Raw genomic sequence first — 27,079 nt, forward strand, 5'->3', positions numbered from 1 at the left:
TTAATTATTTTTCAATTTTTTATTTAGTATTTTTATTATTTATTTCTTTTATTTTTAATTTTTTTTTAAATTTGTATGCTTTATAATTTTTAATACGTTTTTTAAAATTTAAATTAAAATAAAATATATAATTTTTTTTTGGAAGTTAACTTTTGGTAATGTTTTTTTATTTCCGGAAGTTGACTGTCGGTAATGATTTTTTATTTTCGGAAGTCGACTTCCGGTGATATATTTTGACTTTCGGAAATCGACTTCTGGTGATATATTTTGACTTTTGGAAGTCGACTTCCGGTGATATATTTTGGCTTCTGAAAGTCGACATCCGAAAGTATTTTTGGAGTGTGATGTCCGTGAATTTCTTTAAATAGTCAAAGGGTATTTTGGGAATTTAAAGAAATTTTGGAAGTGCAAAAGAAATGCCTGGAGGTGTAGGAAGAAAGACCCACTTTTCTTATGTTGTAGGTGCAAGGCGCAGTTGGAGGCCCAATTATAATACAAGTCTCAATAGAAACTAAGACATTATGCTTGATGATTCAGAAACCTTATTAAAAAATTTCTGGATCAATCTTCAGACAAACTTCCTAGTAAATGGACTATCAAACAACAGAAAATTAAGATGCATGTTACCACTGGATCATCCATAAAATAAACTATGATTTGCGAGCCAATATCACCATGTTTCATACATTAAAGAGATAACCTAGTTGTTAATTTATTAACAATAATTGTCATGTTAACAGGTATTTCACTTATATCATAACTGAATTATATTCACACTTGAAAATTCCCAGAACTGTTCATATTAGGCTGTAACACTATATACTGTGGTTCAAAATGTCTTGTACCTTAGATCTGAACCAACCAAAAAGCCTGAATTCATGCCACAATCCATGATAACTCCAAAACGCAACACATGATCCAACGCCACAACATCCATTGGACGCGAAGAATAGACAAAAACTTGAGTTGTCGCTATTTGTGGCTATTGTTGGAGGTGGCAAGTCTATGGTTTTGGATTGTGTTTGGTTGAATAAAGTAATCATAATTTATTTCAAATATATCCAAACAACACAACCTTGAAGAAGTGAAGGGCCAACGTAGTTTTGCACCCTTGATCCTAAAATTTCTTCTATCTCACCAACACTTTGCTCCTTACACGTGTCTCCTCTGTGTTATTTTATATGGCCCAGCACTGTCTCACAGATAGCATAATTAATGCATGTTTGAATATTATAAGGTGAATGAATCAAAATGTAAAAGGAGTTTGTTGATCACTTTTATGGAACGATAGAACCAATCATAAACCATTTGTTTATATTAGAAAACGATTCTGCAAACATGATCATGATTGTTTGATGTTCTCTATATCTGATTCAGCGTCTATTTAATTTAGTTTATTTTAAAATATAATTAGTTGCTTCATTTTATATTTTAAAAATAATTATTGTCAAATGAAAGTTAGGTAAATCATAATCAACTAATATTTCTTTGATTTAATTCCCATTGAGAAAGTGTTAAGATATTTGAGTATCGGTTAAACAGTCAAAATCTTCTGAGTTAGTAGTTCATTAAATAATAAACTATTTTACATTAGCATTGGATCTTAAAATTCTTCCTTTACAAGTTATATAGAATTGTTAAGGGTAATTTATTTTCAGAGATAGTAGGTTAAGTATAAATTTGATACTAATGAATTGCATTCAACATATAAGTCGTTTAATAATACTTAAAACAAATTGTTTTGTTAACAAATCATTGTGAAATTTGGTAACTTCCATTATTTTTTAAAATAAACACTTTGACAACTTTTACTTTCTTATAATAGAATTAAAGTGTAATTATCAATTGAAATCCAATTTAAGAATAAAAATAGCTAAATCACCTCACCAATTGAATATAGTGCAAGGAGCCTAACTAAGAAATGAAAAAAATATATATTTGTTTAATCTTATTTATAGTGTCCTAAAGGTCTATAAATATATTATTTATTAAAATATTATTTAATAAATTTTTTTTACTCTCATATTATTATCATTTTGTATTTGTGATGAATAGAGTGTTAAAGAATCTTTTATAAGTATACATTCATTTTGTATTTGAACGCTATAATTATAATTCATAAGTCTACAATCAAATAAAAATATATGCTCCGTTTTAAAATTCATTTTGATAAGAACATTTAAGTTTCCTCTAAGTTGTGGGTAAAGTATTTCTCAAATTACACAAATCTACAATTCTTTCCAAGTCAAAACACTATCTTTCATAGTTCAAGATGAATCCATTAATGATAATACAAGAGTCTCAAAACATACATGGAGAACCTATTTCATGACACATATTTTGTATATGTATTTATAGTTTTATTGTATATTGAAAGAACTTTCGATATACATGCTTTATTTTCATTTTTAATTCATCAGAAGTAATAAACTGGATTCAATGTATATATTTATTTATTTATTGTATTTTCGACTCATATGGCTTTTTTTACTATTGTGGCTATAAGTATTCATATAGATCTTATTTTGACTTCTTTTAGTTGCATTGAATTCTATATTTTCAGGCTTCAAAATTATCACATGCTTTGTTTAATTTAAAGTTTTCTGCTATTTTCTTTTTTATGATTTTTAGAAGTTGAGATATGCTGAATTTTTTTAAAATAACCCATGCATATTCATTTTCGTTTGGTTTAACATAAACTTTGGTCATTTTGCTTATGAACCTAATTGTAATGCACATTTAGAACCATGTTTACTTCAGATTACATAGCCTATATATGACTTAAATGTGCTCTAAACATTTACACAGATCATTTGCTTAATTTTTTTAGTTTTAGAAAGTGTCTATTCATCTCATTTTCACTATTTTCTCTCAAATTTTGTTTTGACTCTTCCTTTTCTTTTCTCATATGCGTTTTCTAGTCTTCGGCAAAGGAGAATTAATATTTGAAGATCTATTAAAAAAATTAAGATCAAACAATTTGAATTGAGTTTTTGTACCAATTATTGTACATTCTGAGTTTGTTTTTCTCTTTGATTATAAATTACAATTTTGGTTTTATAAATCTTGATTTGATAATTAGATATAAATTAAATTAAATGATCCTTTGATTTGTTTCACATAATTGATTTAATTAAATAATTAAATTGGTCGATTGTTCAAACTTAAATTTGAATTCTTCACAAAACTATGCTAAGAGGAGTTATTTGATCAAATTGACCCGTTCGATAAAGAAAAAGGAAAAAAAAAACCTCAAAACCTCCATGAGTTCTTATTCTAAGAAGAAAGAATTAGTAAAACATAATCTTCATTGGTGTTAAGGACCTCCCTATCCATAAGGTAGTTGCCAAAAAAAAAATGAAAACAAAGAAGAGAAAAATATGAAAAGAATCATACTTGATTGACCAAGAAAAGGAAATAATGATTGAGATTAAGAGTTCAAAGCAAAGTAAATACAAATGAATGAGATATAAGACCTTTAAATAAGGAAATTTAATGTGATTCATTTAAAGCGACGTGTCTTTCACCAAAGGCTATATCATATGGTGTGTTTTGGAAAATTAAATACTTAATGGACTTCCAAAATTAAAAAACTTGTATACACACTCGGTTAGAGATGGTATATAAACTCGTTCCTGTTTTTACAAAGAATTTTTGCATTGACTGATATGGGTATGGGTATGGGAAATTCTTGACTTTTTCAATTGGGTATGGACATAGGTATGTAGATGTACATATCTCCGCCATAATACTCGTCCGTTAAAATATTTACAATTAATTAAGTAACCATGTATATATATATATATATACACACACACACTAGTGCAGAAATTTCTTTTTACCTCGCTTATATGCCTCGGTTACCCAAAAACCGAAGCCTTATAATGCATAACAATGAATTTATTTTCTTCTCAAACGTCATTGGCAATTACTTGGTTTCCCTAAGGGAGAACCTTGTTGTGTGGTTTTGCTCTCTGCACCGCCCTCCTCCCAACCATCTTAGACAAGTGATAGATTGGTAAGAAACCTAATCTCAATCTTATGAAAATGACGTGTTATATAAAACACTAGTGCAGTACGGGCTTTTTGCCCCGGTTATTTTCCTCATTTTGCCTCGGGTCTGGAACCGAGGCATATTGGGACGAGACCTAAAGACACCCCTTTTGGCCTCGGTCGTTACCCGAAGCCATAAAGTTCCTTTTATGCTTCGGTTCTAAATGAACCGAAGCCATAGTGTTCCGTAACGCATCGCCGACGAAACGCAGCGGCCACCACCATCTTCCTCGCCATGAGCGAACTAGATCTGCATATGTTCGTTGTCAGCCACCGCGCCACCTGCAACGAACCATAACCACGGCCAACCTCCATGGAAGCCACCGCGTCACACTCAGCAGCACCACCGCGACCACGAGTTTCGGCACCGCAACAGCAGCCTGCGTTCCGCAACAACAACAACACTGTCTGGACCTGCAACCGCACACGAGCCAGATTCGAACGATCCTCAACGCTGTGCAGATCTGCAACTGCGACCAACACCTCCATTGCAGCAGCGAGAGCAAACACAGATCCACTTCCTGCACGCGAGCCAGATTCGAACAATCCTCAACGCTGCGCAGATCTGCAACTGCGACCAACACCTCCATTGCAGCAGCGAGAGCAACCTGCAACAACAGCGTCAACGAGCCATGGAACAGCCATGCCAGAGGGAGAAGAGAAAGGGTACTGTTGCGGATAGGGGGCGCGGGGAAGAAGAAGAGAAAGGGGGCTCGCGAATTTGGTGCCCTAATTAAACCATATGGCCTCGGTTATTAATTGAACCGAGGCATATAGCCCTATTTGGCACCGAATCATACTCACCCGAGGCCAAAGAGGTAACAACTAGTGGGTTTTTGGCTTCGGGTCTGTGTAACCGAAGCATATGAGCCTCCTTTGGCACCGGTTTTTGGTGAACCGAAGCATATATCTCTCTTTTGCTTCGGGTTAGGCTGAACCGAGGCATAAAAGTTGTCTGAAATTGCAAAAATGCCACCGCGTCATTATATGCTTCGGTTCCTGGACAACCGAGGCATATAAGGCGAGGTAAAAATCAATTTCTGCACTAGTGAAAGTATCCTAACTTATTCCCTTTATCATAGTTCAATTATTGGACATAACATGTTGTTAGGGAGATCAACGACTAAGGCAAAATGTCTTGCATGGTGTTCCCTCCAGGTTTGATATTTCTATCCATATATTTATAATTGTTTGATTTGATTTTATTCATTAATTGATTTTAATGTTGTTGATATAATTATCTTTTAAATGTTTTTGGATTGTGGATGTTTGAGAAAATATTCTGTTCTGGTTTGTGTTGCTCTATGAAAAAAATATGCAGATTTAAATGTGAGAATCACAATAAAACAGAAAATTTATTTAAAAAAAAAACAGTAGAATAGGCCTCGGTTGTTACCAAGACCGAAGCAAAAAGGTTTCCTATGGCCTCAGTTTTTACCATAACCGAGGCCAAAGAGTCTGTGAAAATTTTAATTAAAAAAAAATATTTTTAACCTATGGCTTTGGTCCTAGCTGACCCGAGGCACAACCGAGGCCAAAAGGGGTACCTTTTGGCCTCGCCCCAATATGCCTCGGTTTCAGACCCGAGGCAAAATGAGGAACATAATCAGGACAAAAAGCCCTTACAGCACTGGTGATATATACACTTACTATTTTTAATTTCTTATAATTATATGGTTTGTCATGAAACTCATTCACATCTCTATTATATTTTTCATCTTATTATAACCTTTATGTAATTATGTTAAAAAGAATGTATGTCAAAAAAAATTTAATGTCTCACATTTGAATATTTCTATTATTTTTTAATATTTTATTTATTGTATATTTTTCTTTCACATATGAGAATGTTTAATACTCTCAATTTAAGTATTTAATAGCACAAACCTTTCGTTTACTAGGTAATATAAAAAAAAAAATTTACTTATTATTATTAGTTTTTGTTTCATTTGAAGAACTTTTTTGTTTCACTAAAACATTTTTTGTTATTTCTCAACCATTGAGTATATATGTTGATATTTGAAAAGTTTTCTTAGATATTTTTCATCTTATCATACCCTTAATTATACATCTATTTTCCTTTGTGCGATTTCTTTCAATAGTCTCTCAAATTGTTTCTAAACATTTGTTAATTTTTTAATATTTTTATTTGTTGTTTATCTTCATTATGTAGAATACTATTTTGATATATTTTATCTAATTATTTTTTATTTTCTAACTTATTATACATCATATTGTAATTCTTTCACTATAATTTTATAAATAACTTTTATTTACTACAATATAAAAATTTAATGTAATTGTCATGAATATTTTTTTATTACCATCCAACATAATTGAAGTTCAAAAGATACAAGATCTATGTTAAAATTTAATTATTATAATTATTATTTATTTTTTGTATCATTTTGATCAAGTGATGTATTATAACTTTGATTAGTGTATAAAAACAAGATTCATTAGAATTTATAAGAAATGAGTAAACAAACATTTAAAATATATTTTAATTTGAATATTTTTTTCCTTTTATATTTTTAAAAAAATATTTTTAAATTTTATCAACTAGATTTCATTAATGTTTGCAAATTTAATAAATATTTTGATTCCCATGAAGTTTTATTTGGTATTATAATCTAAAATGTAAAAAATTATAATTTATTTTAAACTTTTATTATGATTATTATTTGTTCTTTGTATCATTTTGATCAAATGATATATTATAACTTTTATTAGTGTATATAAAAAAAATTCATTAGAATTTAAAAGATCGAAGTAAACAAACATTTAAAATATATTTTAATTTGAATATTTGTTTTCCTGTTATAGTTTTTAAAAAATATTTTTAAATTTTATCAACTATGATTTATTAATATTTACAAATTTAATAAATGTTTTGATTCTCATAAAATTTTATTTGGTATTATAATCTAAAATATAAACAATTATAATTTATTTTAAAGTATTTGATATCGAATAAACAATCATCATTCTAATATTGAATATTTGATAATATTATGTTTCCTTTATCATAATTTTTTATTATTTTATAAAAATTAATTAAAATTAATATTGAAGTAGTAAGAAAACGGGTATGGTCGGTATGGGTACGAGATTATACTTGTTATCTGATGAAAATGGAGATGAAACAAAAATTTAATACTCGTTGAATTTGAGTATGAGAATGAGGATAAATTTTTTCTACAAGAATGAGTATGAGATAGCGAAACCAAGAAATTCCTACACCCACTTACATGTTCCTAGACCAAGAAATTCAATCCAATTATCAAAAATATCGAAACCAAATTCAAAATAAAAATAACTCACATTGCGAACGCAGCTAAGAAAACTAACAAAAGTTTTACTCTCATAATAATAATAATAATAAGATTATTACATCCAGGTAACATCATATAAGTGAACGTAATTTCTACGGTGAATCGAAATCTTATGATCACGTCCAACAAGAAAGAATTTTAACTTAAGCGTCGTCCATTACAGAAAAAAACAAATTAACATTTCCAACATTTTAAAAATGAATGGACAAATCACACGGATATATCAAAGAGAATAATTCATTTCCAAAATAGAATAAATAATAGTTTTTCTTCCATTTTGTCCAAGAAAGTATAAACACACAAAAGGAATTAGAATCTATTTTCATTAGCCACCTTTTTCTTTCTGCTCTTATCTACATTCACACGTTTCTCTAGTTTTCTTTATCCTAACCCACTACACCTTCTCCTACTTCCCTAGCTTCTTTTGACTTTTTCTTCCTCAAGCTTTTTCTGCCACCCAATTCTAATATAAACACACACACACCACACACAATAAAATAAAATTAGTTGGCTCATGTAACATGTTGTCGTAAATTTGTCTCTTTTGATTTGTCGTGTATTCGTCTCTCTACACTAATTACTCTCACAAATGATAAAAGAAACCATTCCAACACTCACTTTTAACATGTACTTTCAAATGCACATTTTATGAGTAAATTTATTAAAATAAATAAAAAAAAGGATTTATTGAATAGAATTTCAAAGGTACAAAAATTATAATTATCAATAAATTTCAATAAGTAATACAATGTTTAAATATTCGTTTTTATACTCGTGTGTAATTATTTTACAATTTTTTCACTTAAACGTTTTTCCTATAACATTATTCTTTTTTAATTTTCACGTTTTTTTTATATGTGTCTTTATAACATGACCGTCTTTTTATCTCTAACTTTTTCAAAATAATACATTTTTTTTCTAATAATAAGATAATAGAATATGTAAAATTTTAAAACCACGAGAACAAAAATTATAAGTGGTGAGAACGTGTGAAAATAATAAGAATTGATAGTACAATATGAAAAAGAAATTAATAAAATATTTTATAAAATAGATAATATAGTTAACGCTAAAAAAATCCTTGAATAATAATAATTATTTGTAGAGGCAAGCCATTATTTTAGTCGCTAATTTTAGTGTAAGTTTGGAAACGTAATGGTGTAGAATTTACTAATACGTTTTTTCATTATGATAATAACCCATCCCATTTAAAACTTTATTGGTGTAAAAATAGAGAGATAGAGAAAAGAAGAAATATAAAAGATGAATGATTGCATAAAAAGAAAGAGAAATATAGAAAAGAAATATTGCGAAAAGTAAAAGAAAGAAAACAAAAAACATAAGTACTTGCTTAATAATTTGTAATTTAATTAGTTGAAAAGAAGATGTTTGATGTTAAACGAAAATTATTATATAATAAATGACAAGTGACGTGGGCAATTTGAGAATTCTAAACCAAAAGTCTTGTGAGATGTGAAAGGGTTCATCAAAATTGAAAACCATAACATCAACTAAACCTAATAACTAAAAGAATGTAACACGTGCCTCACGTGATGATGATTTCGCTGACTTGTCGCAAAAAAGATGATTCCAATGCCTAATTATTATTACATAAAAAGTTTGTTTCAGATGTCGTAGAAGTTTCCCAAAAGTTCTTACAACAAATTATTTATATTTAATGTCAATGAAATGAAAGTTGGAGTGAAAATCTTTCCCATGATTATGAAATTTGATTACTCAGAAAATATATTTATTTTATTTATAAATGATAAAGCATGTAACTATTTAAGTATTAATCGTAATGATCAGAAATATTTGACGAATCCTAATTATTTTTTGACAGCGAATATATGTATCATGACCCATAAACTTTGAGTCTTTACTTACAAAACATGGTAACTTAATTAACAATTACGAAGTAGGTTTAGAACAGTTTTCTTTTGGAACATTCAAACCTTGTCACTATCGTGAGTTGTACGGATAAGCTTCTACACTAAAATCTTTCAAATAAAAATTAATTATAATCAAATTAAAATTTGTTTATTAAATTGCCTCCTTCAAATTTTAAATTTAATTTAGTTTAATAACCTTTTGATTTGATTTATTGTGAATGTAATGTTCTGTTTTTTATCAAATATATATGATGACACAACAATAATACTATTTTTTAATATAACATTTATTGACTACTATTAGCAAAATTTGATTCAGAATTTTATCATTTGTTAAGATATTTGAATTTCAGTCTATTCAAGATAAAGAAAAAAAGAAACTCCAATTTTATTTTATTCTGTTTGACAAAATCCACTACCCTTAAAGATATATTTTTAAGTCTATAAACAAATATATCTCTACATTCAAAAGATATATTCATTAAATGTTTATAATTTAAGTCTCTTTTCAATTTTGACAAAAATAATGTCATATATATTATTTGTTGTATTGTACCTTCATTATAATCAATTTGATTAAATGAACTATATTGATTCATATCAAAAAATAAATTTAACTTTTAATTTACAAAAAAAAATATAATTTTATTTTTTATATATTTTCATAAAGTTGTTGAAGTTTATGGTCCAAATAAATTAACTTGTGGAAATTTGTTTAGGTAGCTGAATATTAGCCTCAATCATACCTTAAATTCATGCCTTGCATGTGGCTTTAACTCATGGCAAGTGGTCCGAAATAAATAGAAAACCATATTATAAAAACATGTCATGTTCTCATTGTACAATAAATTATTGGTGAGACAAAGACTTAAAATAGACATTGAAAAAACACAGAGCGATAACAGCCACGATTTCCATTCCAAACATTTAAGAACAATTTATTTATACCCATTTAGTAACAATTACTCCAACAATTATCAAAGTTAAATTTGCAAGTTTTCCTTGTAAGATCTTTAGCTTAATGAGTTTAAAAGCCGAAAGATAATCATAAACACTGATCACACCGATAACAAGAACCTCATCTAATGATGGGTCCACCAGTTTTACTTTGTCAATCTTGCATAACATGTGTCATAATTTAAAAGGAAATGAGCAATGCTTTGAATTGCTTTTTCATATATAGGTTTGTTGAAGCACTTTGTTCCAATCCAAAACTTCTTTTCGTAAGGGTGTCAACTCCAGATATTGATCAGTTTGTGTGCCTCAACTGTTTGGTGATTTGTTCCAATGAGTAAGGAATCTGGTGTGCAGAAAGAAAGCACATCAATGAATGACACCATGGTGGAAGAGGTTGAAGAAAGAGATCCAGAAAGCAATCCACTGAATGAGCCTCTGCTAAAGAGGAACAGGACATTGTCTTCCAATCCACTTGCTCTTGTTGGAGCAAAAGTTTCCTACATAGAAAGCTTGGATTATGAGTAAGAAACCAGAACAAGACACCATCATGCTCAATTTTCATGTGTATATGTCACTTTGTGTACTCATTTTGAAGAACCTCCCTCTGTGCAGGATCAATGAGAATGACCTGTTCAAACAAGATTGGAGGAGCAGATCAAGAACTCAAGTTTTGCAGTACATATTCTGGAAATGGGCTCTTGCATTCCTTGTTGGACTTCTCACTGGTGTCATAGCCACTTTGATCAATCTTGCTATAGAGAACATTGCAGGGTACAAGCTTCTTGCTGTTGTCAACTTTATCCAAAAGGAAAGGTAAGAGATCAATTTCCCCCATCTTCTATTCTCTCTTGTAATCCCAGAATTTCTTTACTTCTATGAGAGGGAAAAATGTTTGCAAGATATCCAGCTTCAGGTTTTATGTGTGTGAGAATTTTGTTATATGAACTGTGTGCAAACTGTGAATGAATATGAATATCTGATATATGGTGCAGGTACCTGACAGGTTTCCTATATTTCACTGGAGCTAATTTCATTTTGACATTTGTTGCTTCTATTCTGTGTGTGTGTTTTGCACCCACAGCTGCTGGACCTGGAATACCAGAAATCAAAGCTTATCTTAATGGGGTTGATACTCCCAACATGTATGGTGCCACAACATTGTTTGTTAAGGTAAAGTTTTTTATGTTGAAAATTGCACTGCCTCAACCATTTAACTTCTGATTAACTAATCACATCAAAGAAGAATGTGAAAATGTATACACAAGTCTTCCTTGTTTTTAGAGTTGTTTTGGAGGGTTAGGAAATAGGCTCAAGTTGATTTCTGTCATCGTTAATTTTTCATGATTAGCACTCTTTTACTGTAGTGTGATCTCAAAAGTAGTACAAATGTTTTTTAAGGGATCGGAAAAAGGATTACACTGACTCTTGAGATTTTTTTGGATTGGACATAATACTCCCATTTTTTTCTACATTTACAACACCTTTAAAGGGATACTCTTGTTGTGATATTTTTCAAACAATCAAGGAGGTCTGTGTAATTTACAAGAAGTTAAAACAAGTACGGAATTGTCCATAGGTCCCAAAATGAGGAGTATCTAATGAAATCTTAAAAACGAAGAGATGAGTACAATTTAATTTTTCCTTGATGTCACCACTGAATTCTTGAATTTTTTCTTATAATAGCAGAGCATTATGGATTTCAGACATTAACACTTGGAATTGTCTATGATGAATGATCATTACTAACCAAAACACTGAGAAAGTGTAACAAATACATTTGCTGGTGTAGATCATTGGAAGCATTGGAGCTGTATCTGCAGGCCTAGATTTAGGAAAAGAAGGGCCATTGGTACACATTGGTAGCTGCATTGCTTCATTACTTGGTCAAGGTGGCCCTGACAATTACAGGATCAAGTGGAGGTGGTTGAGATATTTCAACAATGATCGTGACCGTAGGGATCTCATCACCTGTGGTGCTTCTTCAGGGGTGTGTGCAGCTTTCAGGGCACCAGTGGGTGGAGTTCTCTTTGCTCTTGAGGAGGTGGCAACATGGTGGAGAAGTGCACTCCTCTGGAGAACCTTTTTCAGCACAGCTGTGGTTGTGGTTGTGCTTAGGGCCACCATTGAACTTTGCCACAAAGGAAAATGTGGCCTTTTTGGTGAAGGTGGCCTCATCATGTTTGATGTTAGTGATGTCACTGTGAATTATAATGTAATGGATGTTATCCCTGTTGTTATCATTGGAGTCCTTGGTGGGGTATTGGGAAGCCTTTACAACTACCTTCTGCATAAAGTCCTCCGTCTCTACAATCTCATCAATCAGTAAGCAACTTTACCTAATCTCAATCTGTCATCTTGTTTTAATCAAATAGTACATTATATAATCCACAACAATACAAATTAGCTGTAAATAAAATTAACAATGCTGTAACTGTAACCGAGAGTTTGATGGTTTGAGTTACAGGGAGATTAGTGTTTTAAACCTTAGATCCTGAATCTAAATCTTAAATTCTAAATCCAAAATCCAAATTGGTGTTGGTGTTACTGAATCAACTACTTTTGGTTTTTGCAGGAAAGGAAAAATGTACAAGCTCCTCCTCAGTCTTTCAGTTGCACTCTTCACATCAATATGCCAATACTGTCTCCCATTCCTAGCAAAATGCACCCCTTGTGATCCTTCCCTTTCAGAAATGTGTCCTACAAACGGACGTTCTGGAAACTTCAAACAATTCAACTGCCCAAATGGGCACTACAATGATCTTGCAACTCTGCTTCTGACCACCAATGATGATGCTGTCAGAAACATATTCTCTACCAACACTCCATTTGAGTACCAACCCTTCTCCATCCTAATTTTCTTTGCACTCTACTGCATACTGGGACTAATCACCTTTGGGATTGCTGTGCCATCAGGGCTTTTTCTACCAATCATTCTCATGGGTTCAGGTTATGGAAGACTTCTTGGAATCTTAATGAGACCTCATACAAACATTGATCAAGGGCTGTTTGCAGTGCTTGGTGCAGCCTCACTTATGGCTGGATCAATGAGAATGACTGTGTCCCTTTGTGTTATCTTCCTTGAACTCACCAACAACCTTCTTCTGCTACCAATAACCATGATTGTTCTCCTCATAGCTAAAACTGTTGGAGACAGCTTCAACCCAAGCATCTATGAGATCATTCTGCACTTGAAAGGCCTCCCTTTCATGGATGCAAACCCTGAGCCATGGATGAGAAACCTCACAGTGGGAGAGCTTGTTGATGTGAAGCCAGCAGTGATCAGCTTTAGAGGAGTGGAAAAAGTAGCCAATATAGTCGATGCCTTGAGAAACACCACACATAATGGTTTTCCTGTCATGGATTGTGGAGTGGTGCCAGCAACAGGAGTGGCCAGTGAGGCCACAGAACTTCATGGAATCATTCTAAGAGCACACCTTATTCAGGTGCTCAAGAAGAAGTGGTTCTTGAAGGAGAAAAGGAGAACTGAGGAATGGGAAGTTAGAGAGAAATTTACATGGGTGGAACTGGCTGAGAGAGAAGGAAACATTGAAGATGTGGCTGTGACTAAAGAAGAAATGGAGATGTTTGTTGATCTACACCCTCTTACCAACACTACTCCATTTACAGTGCTCGAGAGTATGTCAGTAGCAAAAGCCATGGTTCTCTTCAGACAAGTAGGACTTCGCCATATGCTTGTTGTGCCAAAGTATCAAGCATCTGGGGTGAGTTTATTCAGCACAAAATTACTTCCATTTTAGCATTGAATTTGATTTAGCCTTTTGAAAGCATTTCAAGATGAAATATGGGTTTTTTTTTAAGTATATAAGTTGTCCAGATACTACGAAAACGGGCAAGTAAACAAATATTATTGGTCACGAGTAAGTCTATAGAAATTCATTAATACTTGAGTCATTCTGATAACTTCACTTTTTTCCGACTACTAAATTTTTCGAAACATCGAAGTTCCTCACTTTTTTCATAATACTGAAGTTTTCATGACTCCTATCAACATATGTCCAAATTGAAGTCATCATAATTTCTGACAATTTGTGCATGAAGTTGAAGTCTCTCAAATGGAATTGTGTTAAATGTTTTCCTTGTTTTCCAAACAAGTTTATACTTCCTTTTACATAGAATAAAACATTTTTAACCTTAAAGGTAATCTCAGATTAACCTTAAATTTGTTGTCCTCATAGGTGTCTCCTGTGATTGGGATCTTGACGAGGCAGGATCTTCTGGCACACAACATTCTGACAGTGTTTCCTCACTTGTCAAAATCAAAGAGGAAATGAAGCTTTTGTTATCAAATATGAATGAATGGACAAGCAGCTTTATTGGGACAATTCTCTCTATTCAACATGAAGCTTTTCCTCAGTTTTGCATTATTTGGGTCATGCATGGAGAAGAAGATACAACATTGATGTATACCATATTCAATTTTTCTTATTTTTTTCCTCACAGGTTTTTATCTGGTAATGAGATCATATCGTCTTCCCTTGTTAAATAACGTTAATGATAATATCAATGGTAATTTTTCTTTTTCCACCTCAGAAACAGGTACTAAGATTTTCCTTTTTTTTTTTTTCTATTTTTCTTTATCCCTTGTTAATTTACTTTTTTTTTTCCTTTTCCTTTTTCTTTTTCCCTCCTGAGATTTAGAAATTTTAGTATTTCACCAAGCAATCTTTACTAGAGACGCAGCTATTTGGTGGTCCGGAGGCAAACCCCTCGTTTTTCTTTTTTTCTAATTTTAATATATATAATTAAAAAGTGCTAAGAAAATTATTTAAATTTTGAAATTGTTATGAAATAAAGTGAATAATAGAGAGAATAATAGATAATAGAGAAGAGAAGAAACAATAGAGAATAGAGAATAGGGAGCAACTCATTTTGTGTATTATTATTGATAGGAAGAGTCCTATTTATAGATACAATATGTAATCCATAAAGAAAACAAATCAACTTAGTTAATACAAATATTTACCATAAAAAGTAATGAATCATATGAGTAAATGCATCAAATCAATGGATAATCATTAATTCATAACACTCCCCCTTGAGGTGCCCATTGATAAAGAATGTGCCTCGTTAAAACCTTACTAGGAAAAACCCTTTGGGATAAAAAACCTAGTGAAGTAAAAAGAGTACAACATTCTGTATTCTTTAATACAATCTTGTTCATCACATATTCTATTTCTCCCCCTCTTGTAAACTTACATCATTAAGGTGACAGAGTCCGAATTTGTGAGTCATTTGCTCAAAAGTTTTTCTTGGCAAAAACTTTACAAATAGACTTGTCATATTTTTAGATGAACGAATTTTTGGATATCTATATCATCTTTTCAATTGAACAATACACTATTGTATTCATATATGGTTGTTGATTCCATCTTTCTCGGGGATAGTCACAAGTTTCTTGCACATGTTGAATTATAAACCTTAACCAAACATATTCATAACTTTCCTCGTAATTTTGTATGATTAGACGATGTTGCTACTATGGTTTGTTTCATATACCTTCATGAAACCATTGTGCTACCACATGTGAACAAACATCTTGTTTGTGATCAACCATTGTGACATTGTAAGAATATGTAAAATAACATGCATATCTATAACCCATTGGTCTGAATCTGAATCATTTGGATGGAATAAGCTCATATTCGTAGTACCCTTAAAGTAACGAAGTATATGTTTTACTCCAAACCATTTTCTTCTTGTAGTTGAAGAACTATATCTTGCTTAACAAATTTATAGCAAATGCAATATTAGATCGAGTATAATTCGCAAGATACATTAGTGTTTTTATGACACTAAGATATGGTGCTTCTAGACCAAGAAGATCTTCATCATTTTCTTGAGGTCTAAGAAGAGTCTTTATCAACATCTAACGACCTCACAACTATTGAAGTGCATAATGGACATGACTTGTCCATTTAGAACATTTTAAGCACCTTAATCATATAAGCCTCTTGATGTATAAAAATACTTTTATTTAAATACTCAATTTCTAACTTCAAACAAGACTTTGCCCTTCAAAGATCATTCATCTCAAATTCTTTCAATTGCCTTGTGAGTTCATTAGTAGTTTCAACGATGTTTATGTCATCTACATAAACAATAATTATGAAAAATTGATTTTCTAATATTTTCATATAAATACAAGGACAAAAAGGATCATTTCCATATCCTTATTTTAATAAGAACTCAATAAGATGGTTATACCACACACATCCTTGCTTTAATCAATAAAAGAGCATGTTCAATTTTATTGAATAATACTCTTTAGAATTTGTCTTGTTAGGCAAATAAAATCCTTCAGGGATTTTCATATAAATATGATTCTCAAAAGAACCATACGAATAGGTTGTAACATCATCCATTAGATGTAAATGCAAACCTTGTTGTGCAACTAGGATAATCGAATATTGCAATGTTGTTGCATCCAATACTAGTGAACATGTTTTTTCATTAATCAATACAAGGTTTTGTGAATAACCTTGAGCAACCAATTATGCTTTGTATCTAACAATTTTATCATTTTTAATTTGATTTTTGCGCAAAAATCCATATGTACCCAACAAGTTTCACAACTTCAGTATGCGAACTATACGTCCAAAAATCTTTCGTTTAGTAAGCAAATACAATTATGCTTCTTTGCATATTTTCATTTTGGCCAATCTTTTCTTCGCCGACAATCTTCAATGATCATTGCTTATTGATCCTCATTGTCATTCATAACATTCATCGCTATGTTATAAGTAAAAGTTTCGTCAATGTTAACTTTATTTTGGCTCCATATTCTATGATTCATGACATAATTTATTGAGATCTCATCATTTCAACCATTTCAGGTACTTGAGGTAAATAATTTGAAAAATTAAAAAATTCAAGCTAAACTATATAAACACATGATCGAATCATACAAGTAAAGAAACTCGAGAAAAAATTTGTTATAAAATGGTAAACAACATTACATTTGTTCAAGAAAATGAAACAAATGAGTTAAATCAATCATGTCACATACAAGGAATGACACAAAATAGATTACTCAAAACAATTACATTGGGTTTGGATGAAACATTTTAACAATGCTGAGAAATTGAAATGCATTGTATTTAAATTGCTTGCAATTAAATTTCTTTCATTTTCTAAATAAATTGTTTGGATAAAGAAATTAAAATACCATACATTTCAATTTCTTGTTTGGATAAAATAATTGATTTTTTTGTGAGATAAAATTTCATTTTAACAATATTTATTTTAGGCTTAATTATGTTTTGAGTTCATGATAAATTTGGAAACGGGCTCAGCGACCCAAATGGGTAGGACCGACCCAACGATTCAGCCGGGTCGAGAAATCCAAATGGGCTAGGTTGGGTCGGCTCGACGATCCAGACAAGCCTGATCAATCTGACGGCTCATACGGGCCAGTCATGCCCGTCAAGTTCGTCGACCTAACCCAACCCAACTAGGTCGTGGGCTTTAGGTCGTCGCGCTCGTCCTACCCGTTGTCAAGCCCGTTTGTATCATCGGGCACACCCTACAAGCTTGTGTTGATGGGTCGGCCCAACCTGGCAAGGTCGTCGAGCCGGTCAGTATCGCCTGGATCGTCAGACCGGTCGAGCTCGTCTAGGTCATTGGGCCGGTCAGGCCTAACTAGATCATCAGGTCGGTCAGGCTTGTAAGGTCAACGGGTCGGTATGGTCGTTGGGCCTGCTCGACACGTTTGGGTTGTCAAACCCACTTGACACCTCTAGGTCATCTGGCTCGCCAAACTCGTGTGGGTCATCGGACCCGTTGACCCATTTTGGTTGTCAGGTCGGTTTGGCCCGTCTCTATCTTTGAGCCCACCCGACTTGTCTATGTCGTTAGTCCCGTTTGGGTCATCGGGCCCGCCCGACCCGTTGATGTCGTCAGGCCAGCCTGGTTTGTCTGGGTCGTTGAGCCAACTTGACACATCTTGGTCATCGGGCCCACCCGGGCGATGTGGATTATTAGGCTTGATCGGCCTGTTTGAGTTGTCAAACTCGCCCGACCTATATGTGTCATTAGGTCATCCTGGTCCGTTTGGATCGTTGGGCCCGCCCGATCTGTCTAGGTTGTTGGGCTTGCTCAACCTGTTTGTGTCGTCAAGTTGGTTTGGTTCGTTTGGATTGTCTGGCCAGCCCAGCCTATCATGGTTGTCGGGTTTGCCTGGTCCATTTGGGGTTTAGTGAAAAGAATTTCAAATTTCACCTTTTTTTTAGGGTGTGTTTGGATAGAGTATTTTAATGAAGCAATTCATTTTTTTGAAGAATTTAGATTTCTTTGTAATGAAATGTTTTGTTTGGATAGAGAAATTAAAAAACATTTCAAATGCAAGCATTTTTTTGAAGGATTTCAATTAGCTAAATTAGTAGAAATTCAAATACCCTTAAAATAGGTGGAATTTAAAATTCTTTTCACTCAACCTCACATTCTAGACGATCTGGACGGGCACGAAAACCCGGACGTGCCCAACGACCCGGATGGATCCGACGACACGAACGTGCCCGACGACCCGGACAGGCCCGACGACCCGGACGTGTCTAACGACCCAGACGTGCCCGACGACCAGGACGGGCCTGACGAACTGGATGGGCTTGATGACCCAAACATGCTCGATGACCCAAACATGTTTGACTACCCAAACAGGCCCGACGATCTAGACGGACCAGATGACTCGAACGGGCCCGATGACCCAATGACTCGGACGGGCCCGACGACCCAAACGACCTCGACGACCCGAACGAGCCCTTCCAAATCATTGGGCCCGTACAACCAAACGGGCCAGAAGACCCGGACGGGTCCGACAACTAGGATGGACACGAGGACCCAGTCGGGCCCGATGACTCGAATGGGCTCGACGACTTGGACACGTCTGACGACCTGGACAGGCCCGGCGACTTGGACGGGCCCGACGACCCGGATGGGCCCGATGACCCAGATGGTCCCGATGATCCAGACGGGCCTGACGACTTGTACAAGCCAGACTATACGGACGAACCCGATGGTTTGAAAGGGCCCATACTAGTTGTCGGGCTCGTTCAAGTTTTGGGCCCGTCTAGGTCGTCGGGCCTATCCGGGTCGTCGGACGTGTCTAAGTCGTCAGGCCCATCCTAGTCACCGGACCCGTCCGGGTCTTCGAGTTCGTCTGGGTATACGGGCCCGTCCAGGTCGTCGAACCCGTCTGGGTATTCGGCCCTGTCTGGATTGTCAGGCTCGTTCAGCTCGTCGGGCCCGTCCAGGTCATAGGGCCCGTTCGGTTCGTCGGATCCGTTTGGAGCATTGGGCTAATGACCTAGACGGGTTGGACCGGGCCATATTGACGAACTTGACGGCACAATCGTGCAGTATGGGCCGTCAGGCCTCTAGATCATCGGGCCACCTAGCCTGTTTGGGCTTCCCAGTCGATTCAGCTCGTGTGGGTCATCGGGTCTAACCAATCTGGTTGCATAGTTGGGTCTGCCCGACCCATCTAGGTTGTCGAGCATGTTTCCAAATTTATCATGAACTCAAAACATAATTAAGCGTAAAATAAATATTGTTAAAATTAAATGTTATCTCACAATAAATTCAATTTTTTTTCCAAACAAGAAATTGAAATGTAAGGTATTTTAATTTCCTTATCCAAACAAGTTATTTAAAAAATGAATGGAATTTAATTACAAGCAATTCAAATACAAAGCATTTCAATTTCTAAGCTTGTTGAAATGTTACATCCAAACACAAGGTTAGGGTATTTGAATTTCTTCTAATTTAGTAAATTGAAATACTTCAAAAGAATGCATGCATTTTAAATGATTTTTAATTTCTCTATCCAAACAAAGCATTTTATTACAAAGAATTTTAAATTCTCCAAATAAATGAATCACCCTCTTGAATTGTCTCATCCAAACACACTATTAAGGAACAAGACAAAATAATAGACAAGAAAGAAGCATTGAGAATTTGTCTCTAGAAAATCATAAACCCAAACTCTTAATGTCAAATGATGAATTCTTTATTGGTGAAAAGTGGCTCTAGAAAGAGATGAATATAGTCTATAGAAAATTTAAATATTTGTGTACATATATACAACAATAAATTATAAATGTAAAAGATAGAAAGGAGACCAAATTTATACTAATTGCCCTCAACACAAGGGTTATGTCTAGTTTATACTAATTCACTAATCAAATATTCCAATTTAATCACAGCACGAGTTTGATCTCTTCAGACACTAGAAATATCAATTTCTCTAGGTATCACAAGTATCAGCCTCTCAAACGAATAACGATACTCTAGGTATAACATTCTTAATCTCCTTTTAAGATTAAGAACTCTCAAATGAAATAAAGAGAACACTCTCAAATTGAGAGAGTACAATTAAAACACATAGGATAGACCTTCACTTTGTGAAGAATATTAGAAAAGTTAAGCACACAACTCACATATACTTATCTCAATTCACTTTTTTATAGATTTGGTTCTTCTAGGTTCGACAATTGTATATGTTGTTCATCATTTTCTTGTTCAACCTTTCATCCTTTATACAAGTGCTTAATTGATCGTCATTGAGGATTTGAATATGTTCTTTAGCATCTCCTTGATTGTTTTTTATATGAAATGTATATTCTTCAAGGTAATTCTTCAAGCCTTCACATGTCTTTCGCCAAGACTCTTATTATTTTCTTTCTTTTCTTGCTTGCTTTAGCAACACATGCTTGATTTGGAATCTTTTCAATTTAATCTTCTCTTCAACCTTTTTATAAGCATACCTTGAATTTTTTTTTTTTATCTTTCATATCCTTTCCTCTTTTTAATGCGCTAGCAACCCAATGTGTTATTTGTGTTATCCACACTCCCATGTCTTTTCTTTTCACACCCTTCCTAAAAAGGTGGATTAGTTAGAAAATATTTTCTGTTTTTAACAGGGAAAGAAGAGGCATTGCACTCCCATTATCCTTCATCTTAAAACCATCATAACCAACATCATCTTCCTCTCCTAATGGTTCAACATTCCCAGACCAATTACTTAAAAACGCCGACGTAGAGAAGAAATGAGAACAGAGGTAGGGTTTTTTGTGACGACCACATTTTTTTTATTTATTTTTTTCTTTGTTACTATTATTTTCTACATTATACTTATAAAATAAAAATTTTAACACATAATTTTACAATAACATATAAAATACTTAAAATATTCACATATACATATATTTATATATTTTACAGTACTATATACATATTAAATTTACATCATTTGGTACATATTATATTTTCTACACTAGGAGAGGAAAAATATTATTTATATACAGTTTCTTCCTTGTATGTTAACCTTTAAACATGTGGAGGAAAAATGTTATGGATAGGATTCACTTGGACTATCAGGGGTAAATAAAAAGTGACTCCAATATGCCCTTCCAAGATAACCCGGTGTATTTGGAGAACTTAGGAATGTAATAGTAGAATTTTTAGTCCCTTGAAATATTACCGAATTATTTACTCCATTGGTTTACCATGAATTTCTCGAAAATACTATTACTATATCGACAAGGAATGGGTCCGGCATACTAGAGACAGTCATCTACGATGAGATTATAATATATTTTTTTGTATACAATCATAAAATAGAAAAATGATTCCGATATCACATAAAAATATAACATATATCAATAAAATAAAATAAAATGAAAACTCTTTCAAATTCATGAAACTGGATTTTTATCATATTTTATAAAGATTTTGATTAATTTTGTAAGGACTAGTTAGGATAAATTAGTCTCGAATCTTTTTTTCGGGATGTTGAGGATATATAGCCCAGTCCGAAAAAAAGATTCGATAGAAACTAAGAAAATAGGAAAATAAATTCTTCTTTACGACTCGCTCTACTCAACCAAATATTTATAGTAAAAAAAAGGGATTTCTACTTCATTAGATCTCACGTCTCAATTAAGAGGAGTCATGGAAAGAACAGGTTCAAAATCGCGATCAATTCCTTTTTCAAATCCTGCGGCAGCTGCGCGAGCTCTTCCCGCGTGCCATAAATGGCCTACAAATAGAAAGAATCCTAGAACAAAATGAGAAGTAGCTAACCAACTTCTAGGAGAAACATAATTGACTGCATTAATCTCTGTAGCTACGCCTGGCCAACAAGGTAACCTAAGAACATCTCATCTTGAGTAATATCCACTCATTTATATCTCTAAGGTCATACCTCCAACTACAATAAGCAAATCTTTATTTATCATAAATTTTATTTTGATATTAAACCATATAATTGTATAAATAAATAAATAAATATGATTAATGCATAGCTAAAAATAAGTAAAATAAATAAAGAGGACCAATACGTGACTCGAGATAAATATAAATAAATATATGAAAGTAAATATAATTAAACAATTAAAACTAGTACATAACTGGAGATTAATATAAATAAATAAATAACAATGAGAACTAAAATATAACTTAAAATGAGGTTAGAGACACCTCACTTCAGGTAAATATAAAAATAAATATAATTATGAATAAATGAAAAGATAATAAAAATAAGAGAATAAGGTGATAAATGTCTTTTTTCCTTGTCTTAGTTATTGTAAAAGATATATCCCAAAATTTTGTTGCTACTTTGTAAATATAGCTTCGTCAACGTTTTTGCCTTTTTTATTTTTTCACCGTCAATCTCCTTTTTCTGTTTTCACACTCGCACAGACTTTTTTTTTTCCTTACAGTCTCTGTTCTCCTCCTCCTTTTTATTAACCTCTATTTGTAATCATTGCATTTAGTTAGAATGCATTGTATTTTTTCTTCTTGTTTCTGTTTCCCTAGTTAGTCTTGTTAGTTAAGGATTAGGCTTTCTAGATTTTTTTTCTATCATGTATTGCATTAACATGACATTAATTGTCATCTTATCATGTCTTCCTATTATTGATGCATGCACGTGAAGTAGAAATTGTGGTGCAGGTTCCTACTGCATTCAATCAAATTGAAATAGTGTCTCTTCTTAATATATATATATATATATATATTATAACTAGAAAACATTATTTTATTGTAATTTATACATAAAAATATAACTTATTTTATTAATTGAAGTATATTATTTTAATTATAAACATAATATCTTAAATATTCATAATTTCTATATTTATATATCTACAAATTTTTAATTTATACTTAGATATAATATACATAAAAAGTAATGTATAAAAATAGTGTTAATATATCAAAAATATTGTGATTTAAATTTTGAGTCGTTACATTTTTCACTCCATCTGCTCCCCAACACCCCTTCATCTTCATGTCCATTTTTCACCATTCTCCATCACCGCTTCTAATCCGAAAAAGAAAAACACCGATGGAGTAGGGGAGGAAGAAGAGGAAGGTTGAACTACAATTGTGGTGGAAGAGTGACAGCAACAATAAGCGAGCGAGTGGGGGAGAAAGAGGAGCAGAGGAAGATATTAGGATCTCATCAATCCCGTGTTTTGCTTTATTTTTAGGCATCTCATACTTGTTGCACCTTTACATTCATCATACACACCTCACATTATTCGCTTATTGCACCCCTTGTTTTACTATCTTGCATCCATATGTAATGTTTTTTAGGGGGTTGATTTACTTCCTGCACCTATACACTTACACGTTGTACCTCTACACTTGGTATTCCATTTTTGCCCATTTTTCTAATTACAGCTCAACATTTTACACACATCTATTTTTAGTTTTTTTCAATTTTTTTAAGTCTCGGACCTTTATTTCGTTTTCTAACACTTATTTTAAGCTTTTAATAATTACACCCATTTACTTTTTGATACTCCACTTTTTCACATATACCATTTTTATTAAAAATAAAAAATATAAAAAAATTCAAAATGAAAGATAGTATTTTTGTTTTTTTACTTTTGGTGCTTGACACCCTCTTTAAATAATCTAAAAGATACAATATATATATATATATATATATATATATATATATAATCAAAAATAAAAAAACTTAAACGGATACTCAAACCATTTTTAAAGAATTACATGATCCGTAATTTTTTTTATCGTAAAAGGAAATACAGGAGCGGTAATTTTTGGATTAAATTTAAAAAAAAAAAATTTCCAAAATCACTTTTAAATAATTTTCTAGAATTACTTAAGTCCTGATTTTTTTTTATTATGAATAGAAAATGTAAATATATAGATATAAATTTCAATTTTTGTCGGGTCTAAAATTTAAAAAAAGAAATATTTATGATTCTTTTTGTCTTTTATTATTATATTTTGGGAAAATATACATTTAGCAAAAAAATCACATATTTTTTAATATTTAATTAAAGACATGGTCTTAGGACCGGATATTGGATGTTAACACATTTCCTACTTCTAACTTCTAACTGATTTCTAGATTCAAACTTTAGGTTTTGCAAATAAGCCTTTCTCTTTATATTTTTCTATAGTTTTTAAGTATAAATTATGATGATTTCAAACTTTATCTCTTTTTATTGGTTGTTCCATTATGATTTCGGTTACGACATTTATAATTTTAAAAGTCCTAAGAATATAAAGAAACATATACACGTATAAAACTTTTATAAGATCAAGAAGATAGAAGAAATTTCTAATTTTCTACTATAATATTCTTCTTTAAAACTTCATTTTCTTCTGACTCCTTAACCATACGTGGATAGTAGCATTTCTCCATTGTGAAAAGAAATTGTACAAAATTAAGAAAAGTGATTACAAGAGACAAGGAAAATTATTATTTATATATATTGTGTACTTTTAATACCACATACAAGGCGCATGCATGTCCCTTTCATGTTTCAACAAGGGACTAATTTGATTCAAATTAGGAGAATAGAAGGAGTTGAATTAAAATTTCCATCCAAAAGTGTGATACTTATTTTATGAATTAAAACAAGGAAAGAATTAGAGTGAGAGATAATGCAAGAATGAACATAAAAGAGGTGAAGCATTGTGAGGCTGAAGATGCATCAGTAGTAATAGCAGGAGAAGAAGATGGTGAAGTCAATGATGGTGATGATGAGGGAGATGATGATGGTGATGAAGATGGTGATGATGAAGGAGAAGGAGCATTCCCTTTAAGTATGGTAATTTTGAGCTTCATCCCTTGACTACAGTGACCCAAGGTACCACAAGTGAAGTACCTCGTACCTGGTTTCTCCAATTTCACAACATCATTGCCGGTACTCAAAGATTGGATTGGATTGCTGATATCACAACTCTTGTAGGCACTCTCGTTGCCTAGCTCAACCACACTGTGCAAAGAACTGTACTTGAAAACTGCACAAAGATGTTAAATAATAAGACATTAATTATAACTTTTAGACTAGGTTTTAAAAATAATTACAGAATATAAATAAATAAATAAATTATTATTATTGTCTTATTAACTCTAGTATAATGCAAAAGAAACATACCAAGTTTATCTCCAATCTTGAATGTTTGGCCTGAAGTCCATGACTTAAAGTCTGTGGATTGATCCCAACCTTGGTTTCCACCAACAACATGTTGTGCTGCAAAGACCTCCTTTGCAACCATGGTAGCAAGCAGTGCCAACAAAATTGTGTTCTTGTGCCCCATTCTTAGCTTCTTTCTTTCTTTTTCACACTTCTCTTACTACCACTTTCTGGAGACTAAAAGGGTTTTCTTCAAACATTACTATGACGCATTCTTATTTATACTCAGATCTCAGTACCCCAATATGTTTTTTGTTGTTGTTAAAATATAGGATTAGTTTTAGTTTTATTTCTTATATTTCATCAAATTGTAATTTTGTCCTCAACTGTTAGAGATATTATATATTTCTTGATTTTAATTTTACTGATAGAGATATCATATATTTTATTCTCTTGTATTATTATCAAATATTCATGTATTATGATGATGATATATTAAGTTTTATTTTTTCGTTCTTATAAATGTTTGATGAAAAACAATTAAAATATAATTTTCATATTGATCTATTGAAAACTTGTTCAATATATAAAATACAATATCCCATAATATAAAAAAAACATAAAACTTAATATATTATCATAATACATGAATATTTGATAATAATACAAGAAAATAAAATGTATTATATCTTCATCGATAGAACTAAGATCATGAGATGTATGATATTTTCTGACATCTACATTTTCCCACAATTCCATTCCTTTACTTAACTTTTCAACATTTTAATCCTTGAATTTTACACATTTTAATCTTAGTTTTTAATTATCTGGAATTTTGTTCTCAATTTAAAAAATATAGTAAATTACTATTAAGTTAATTTTAGTGATGTATTATCTAGATATTATTATTGTCAAAACTCTAAAAGGGTAGAAAGAAAAAACAACTTCAATTTTATATAAATGTTATAAGACTTTTAACCAATAAAGAACATGTTTAAAAATAGAAAAGAAACTTAAATTATAAATATCATAAGTTTTATTTTTAACTATTAAGGGACATGGTTTTTAGAATTTTATTTTAAAGGTGGTTAATTGTAAGAAAACTTTAAAACTAAGAAAAATTATATGAAGTTGGTATTTCATAGTTGGTAAATATAAAAAAATATGTTTCAATCTAATGGGTGGGTGAATATAGCTTTGTCATCTCTTTGATTAAAGGGTAAAACAATGGTGCATTATTTGTGAAGTATCAATCTTCTGTTTCAGCCATTGGATTAACCACCAAGCATTGTAGGGTTGGTAAAAGATGATAAAGCTTGACTTTTAAACAAAGTTGCCATGTTACATGTTTAAGGATGGCTATGCTCAATTGTTAAGCAGGTGATAAATGATGACCCAACAAAGAAAGAAAAAATAAATTATATTA

The 27,079-nt window shown here is 32.1% G+C and overlaps 2 protein-coding genes across 2 annotated transcripts; one reads left to right on the forward strand and one right to left on the reverse strand.

Annotated features, from left to right (window-relative positions):
• Positions 1-10,298: 10,298 nt before the first annotated feature.
• LOC114182367 (chloride channel protein CLC-b-like) lies at positions 10,299-14,791 on the forward strand. The gene is made up of 6 exons (XM_028069238.2): positions 10,299-10,758; positions 10,850-11,050; positions 11,230-11,407; positions 12,027-12,559; positions 12,810-13,959; positions 14,434-14,791. The coding sequence occupies exons 1-6, from the start codon at positions 10,568-10,570 to the stop codon at positions 14,527-14,529; spliced, it is 2,349 nt and encodes a 782-aa protein (XP_027925039.1). The 5' UTR covers positions 10,299-10,567; the 3' UTR covers positions 14,530-14,791.
• Positions 14,792-24,970: 10,179 nt separating this feature from the next.
• LOC114182380 (mavicyanin-like) lies at positions 24,971-25,901 on the reverse strand. The gene is made up of 2 exons (XM_028069252.2): positions 25,675-25,901; positions 24,971-25,537 (listed from the first exon to the last, which is right to left on the reverse strand). The coding sequence occupies exons 1-2, from the start codon at positions 25,835-25,837 to the stop codon at positions 25,146-25,148; spliced, it is 555 nt and encodes a 184-aa protein (XP_027925053.1). The 5' UTR covers positions 25,838-25,901; the 3' UTR covers positions 24,971-25,145.
• Positions 25,902-27,079: the final 1,178 nt, after the last annotated feature.

Source organism: Vigna unguiculata, chromosome 4, assembly GCF_037176805.1.
Source record: "Vigna unguiculata cultivar grain cowpea cultivar isolate G323 ecotype 2 chromosome 4, ASM3717680v1, whole genome shotgun sequence".
Lineage (NCBI taxonomy): Eukaryota > Viridiplantae > Streptophyta > Magnoliopsida > Fabales > Fabaceae > Vigna > Vigna unguiculata.

Excerpts from the sequence above, each read along its gene's own strand:
- LOC114182367 (XM_028069238.2), top strand. The coding sequence starts at position 10,568 with ATGAGTAAGGAATCTGGTGTGCAGAAAGAAAGCACATCAATGAATGAC. Across the intron at positions 10,759-10,849 it reads ATAGAAAGCTTGGATTATGA|GATCAATGAGAATGACCTGT; the intron begins GTAAGAAACCAG and ends CCCTCTGTGCAG. Across the intron at positions 11,051-11,229 it reads AACTTTATCCAAAAGGAAAG|GTACCTGACAGGTTTCCTAT; the intron begins GTAAGAGATCAA and ends TATATGGTGCAG.
- LOC114182380 (XM_028069252.2), bottom strand. The coding sequence starts at position 25,837 with ATGGGGCACAAGAACACAATTTTGTTGGCACTGCTTGCTACCATGGTT. Across the intron at positions 25,538-25,674 it reads CAAGATTGGAGATAAACTTG|TTTTCAAGTACAGTTCTTTG; the intron begins GTATGTTTCTTT and ends ATCTTTGTGCAG.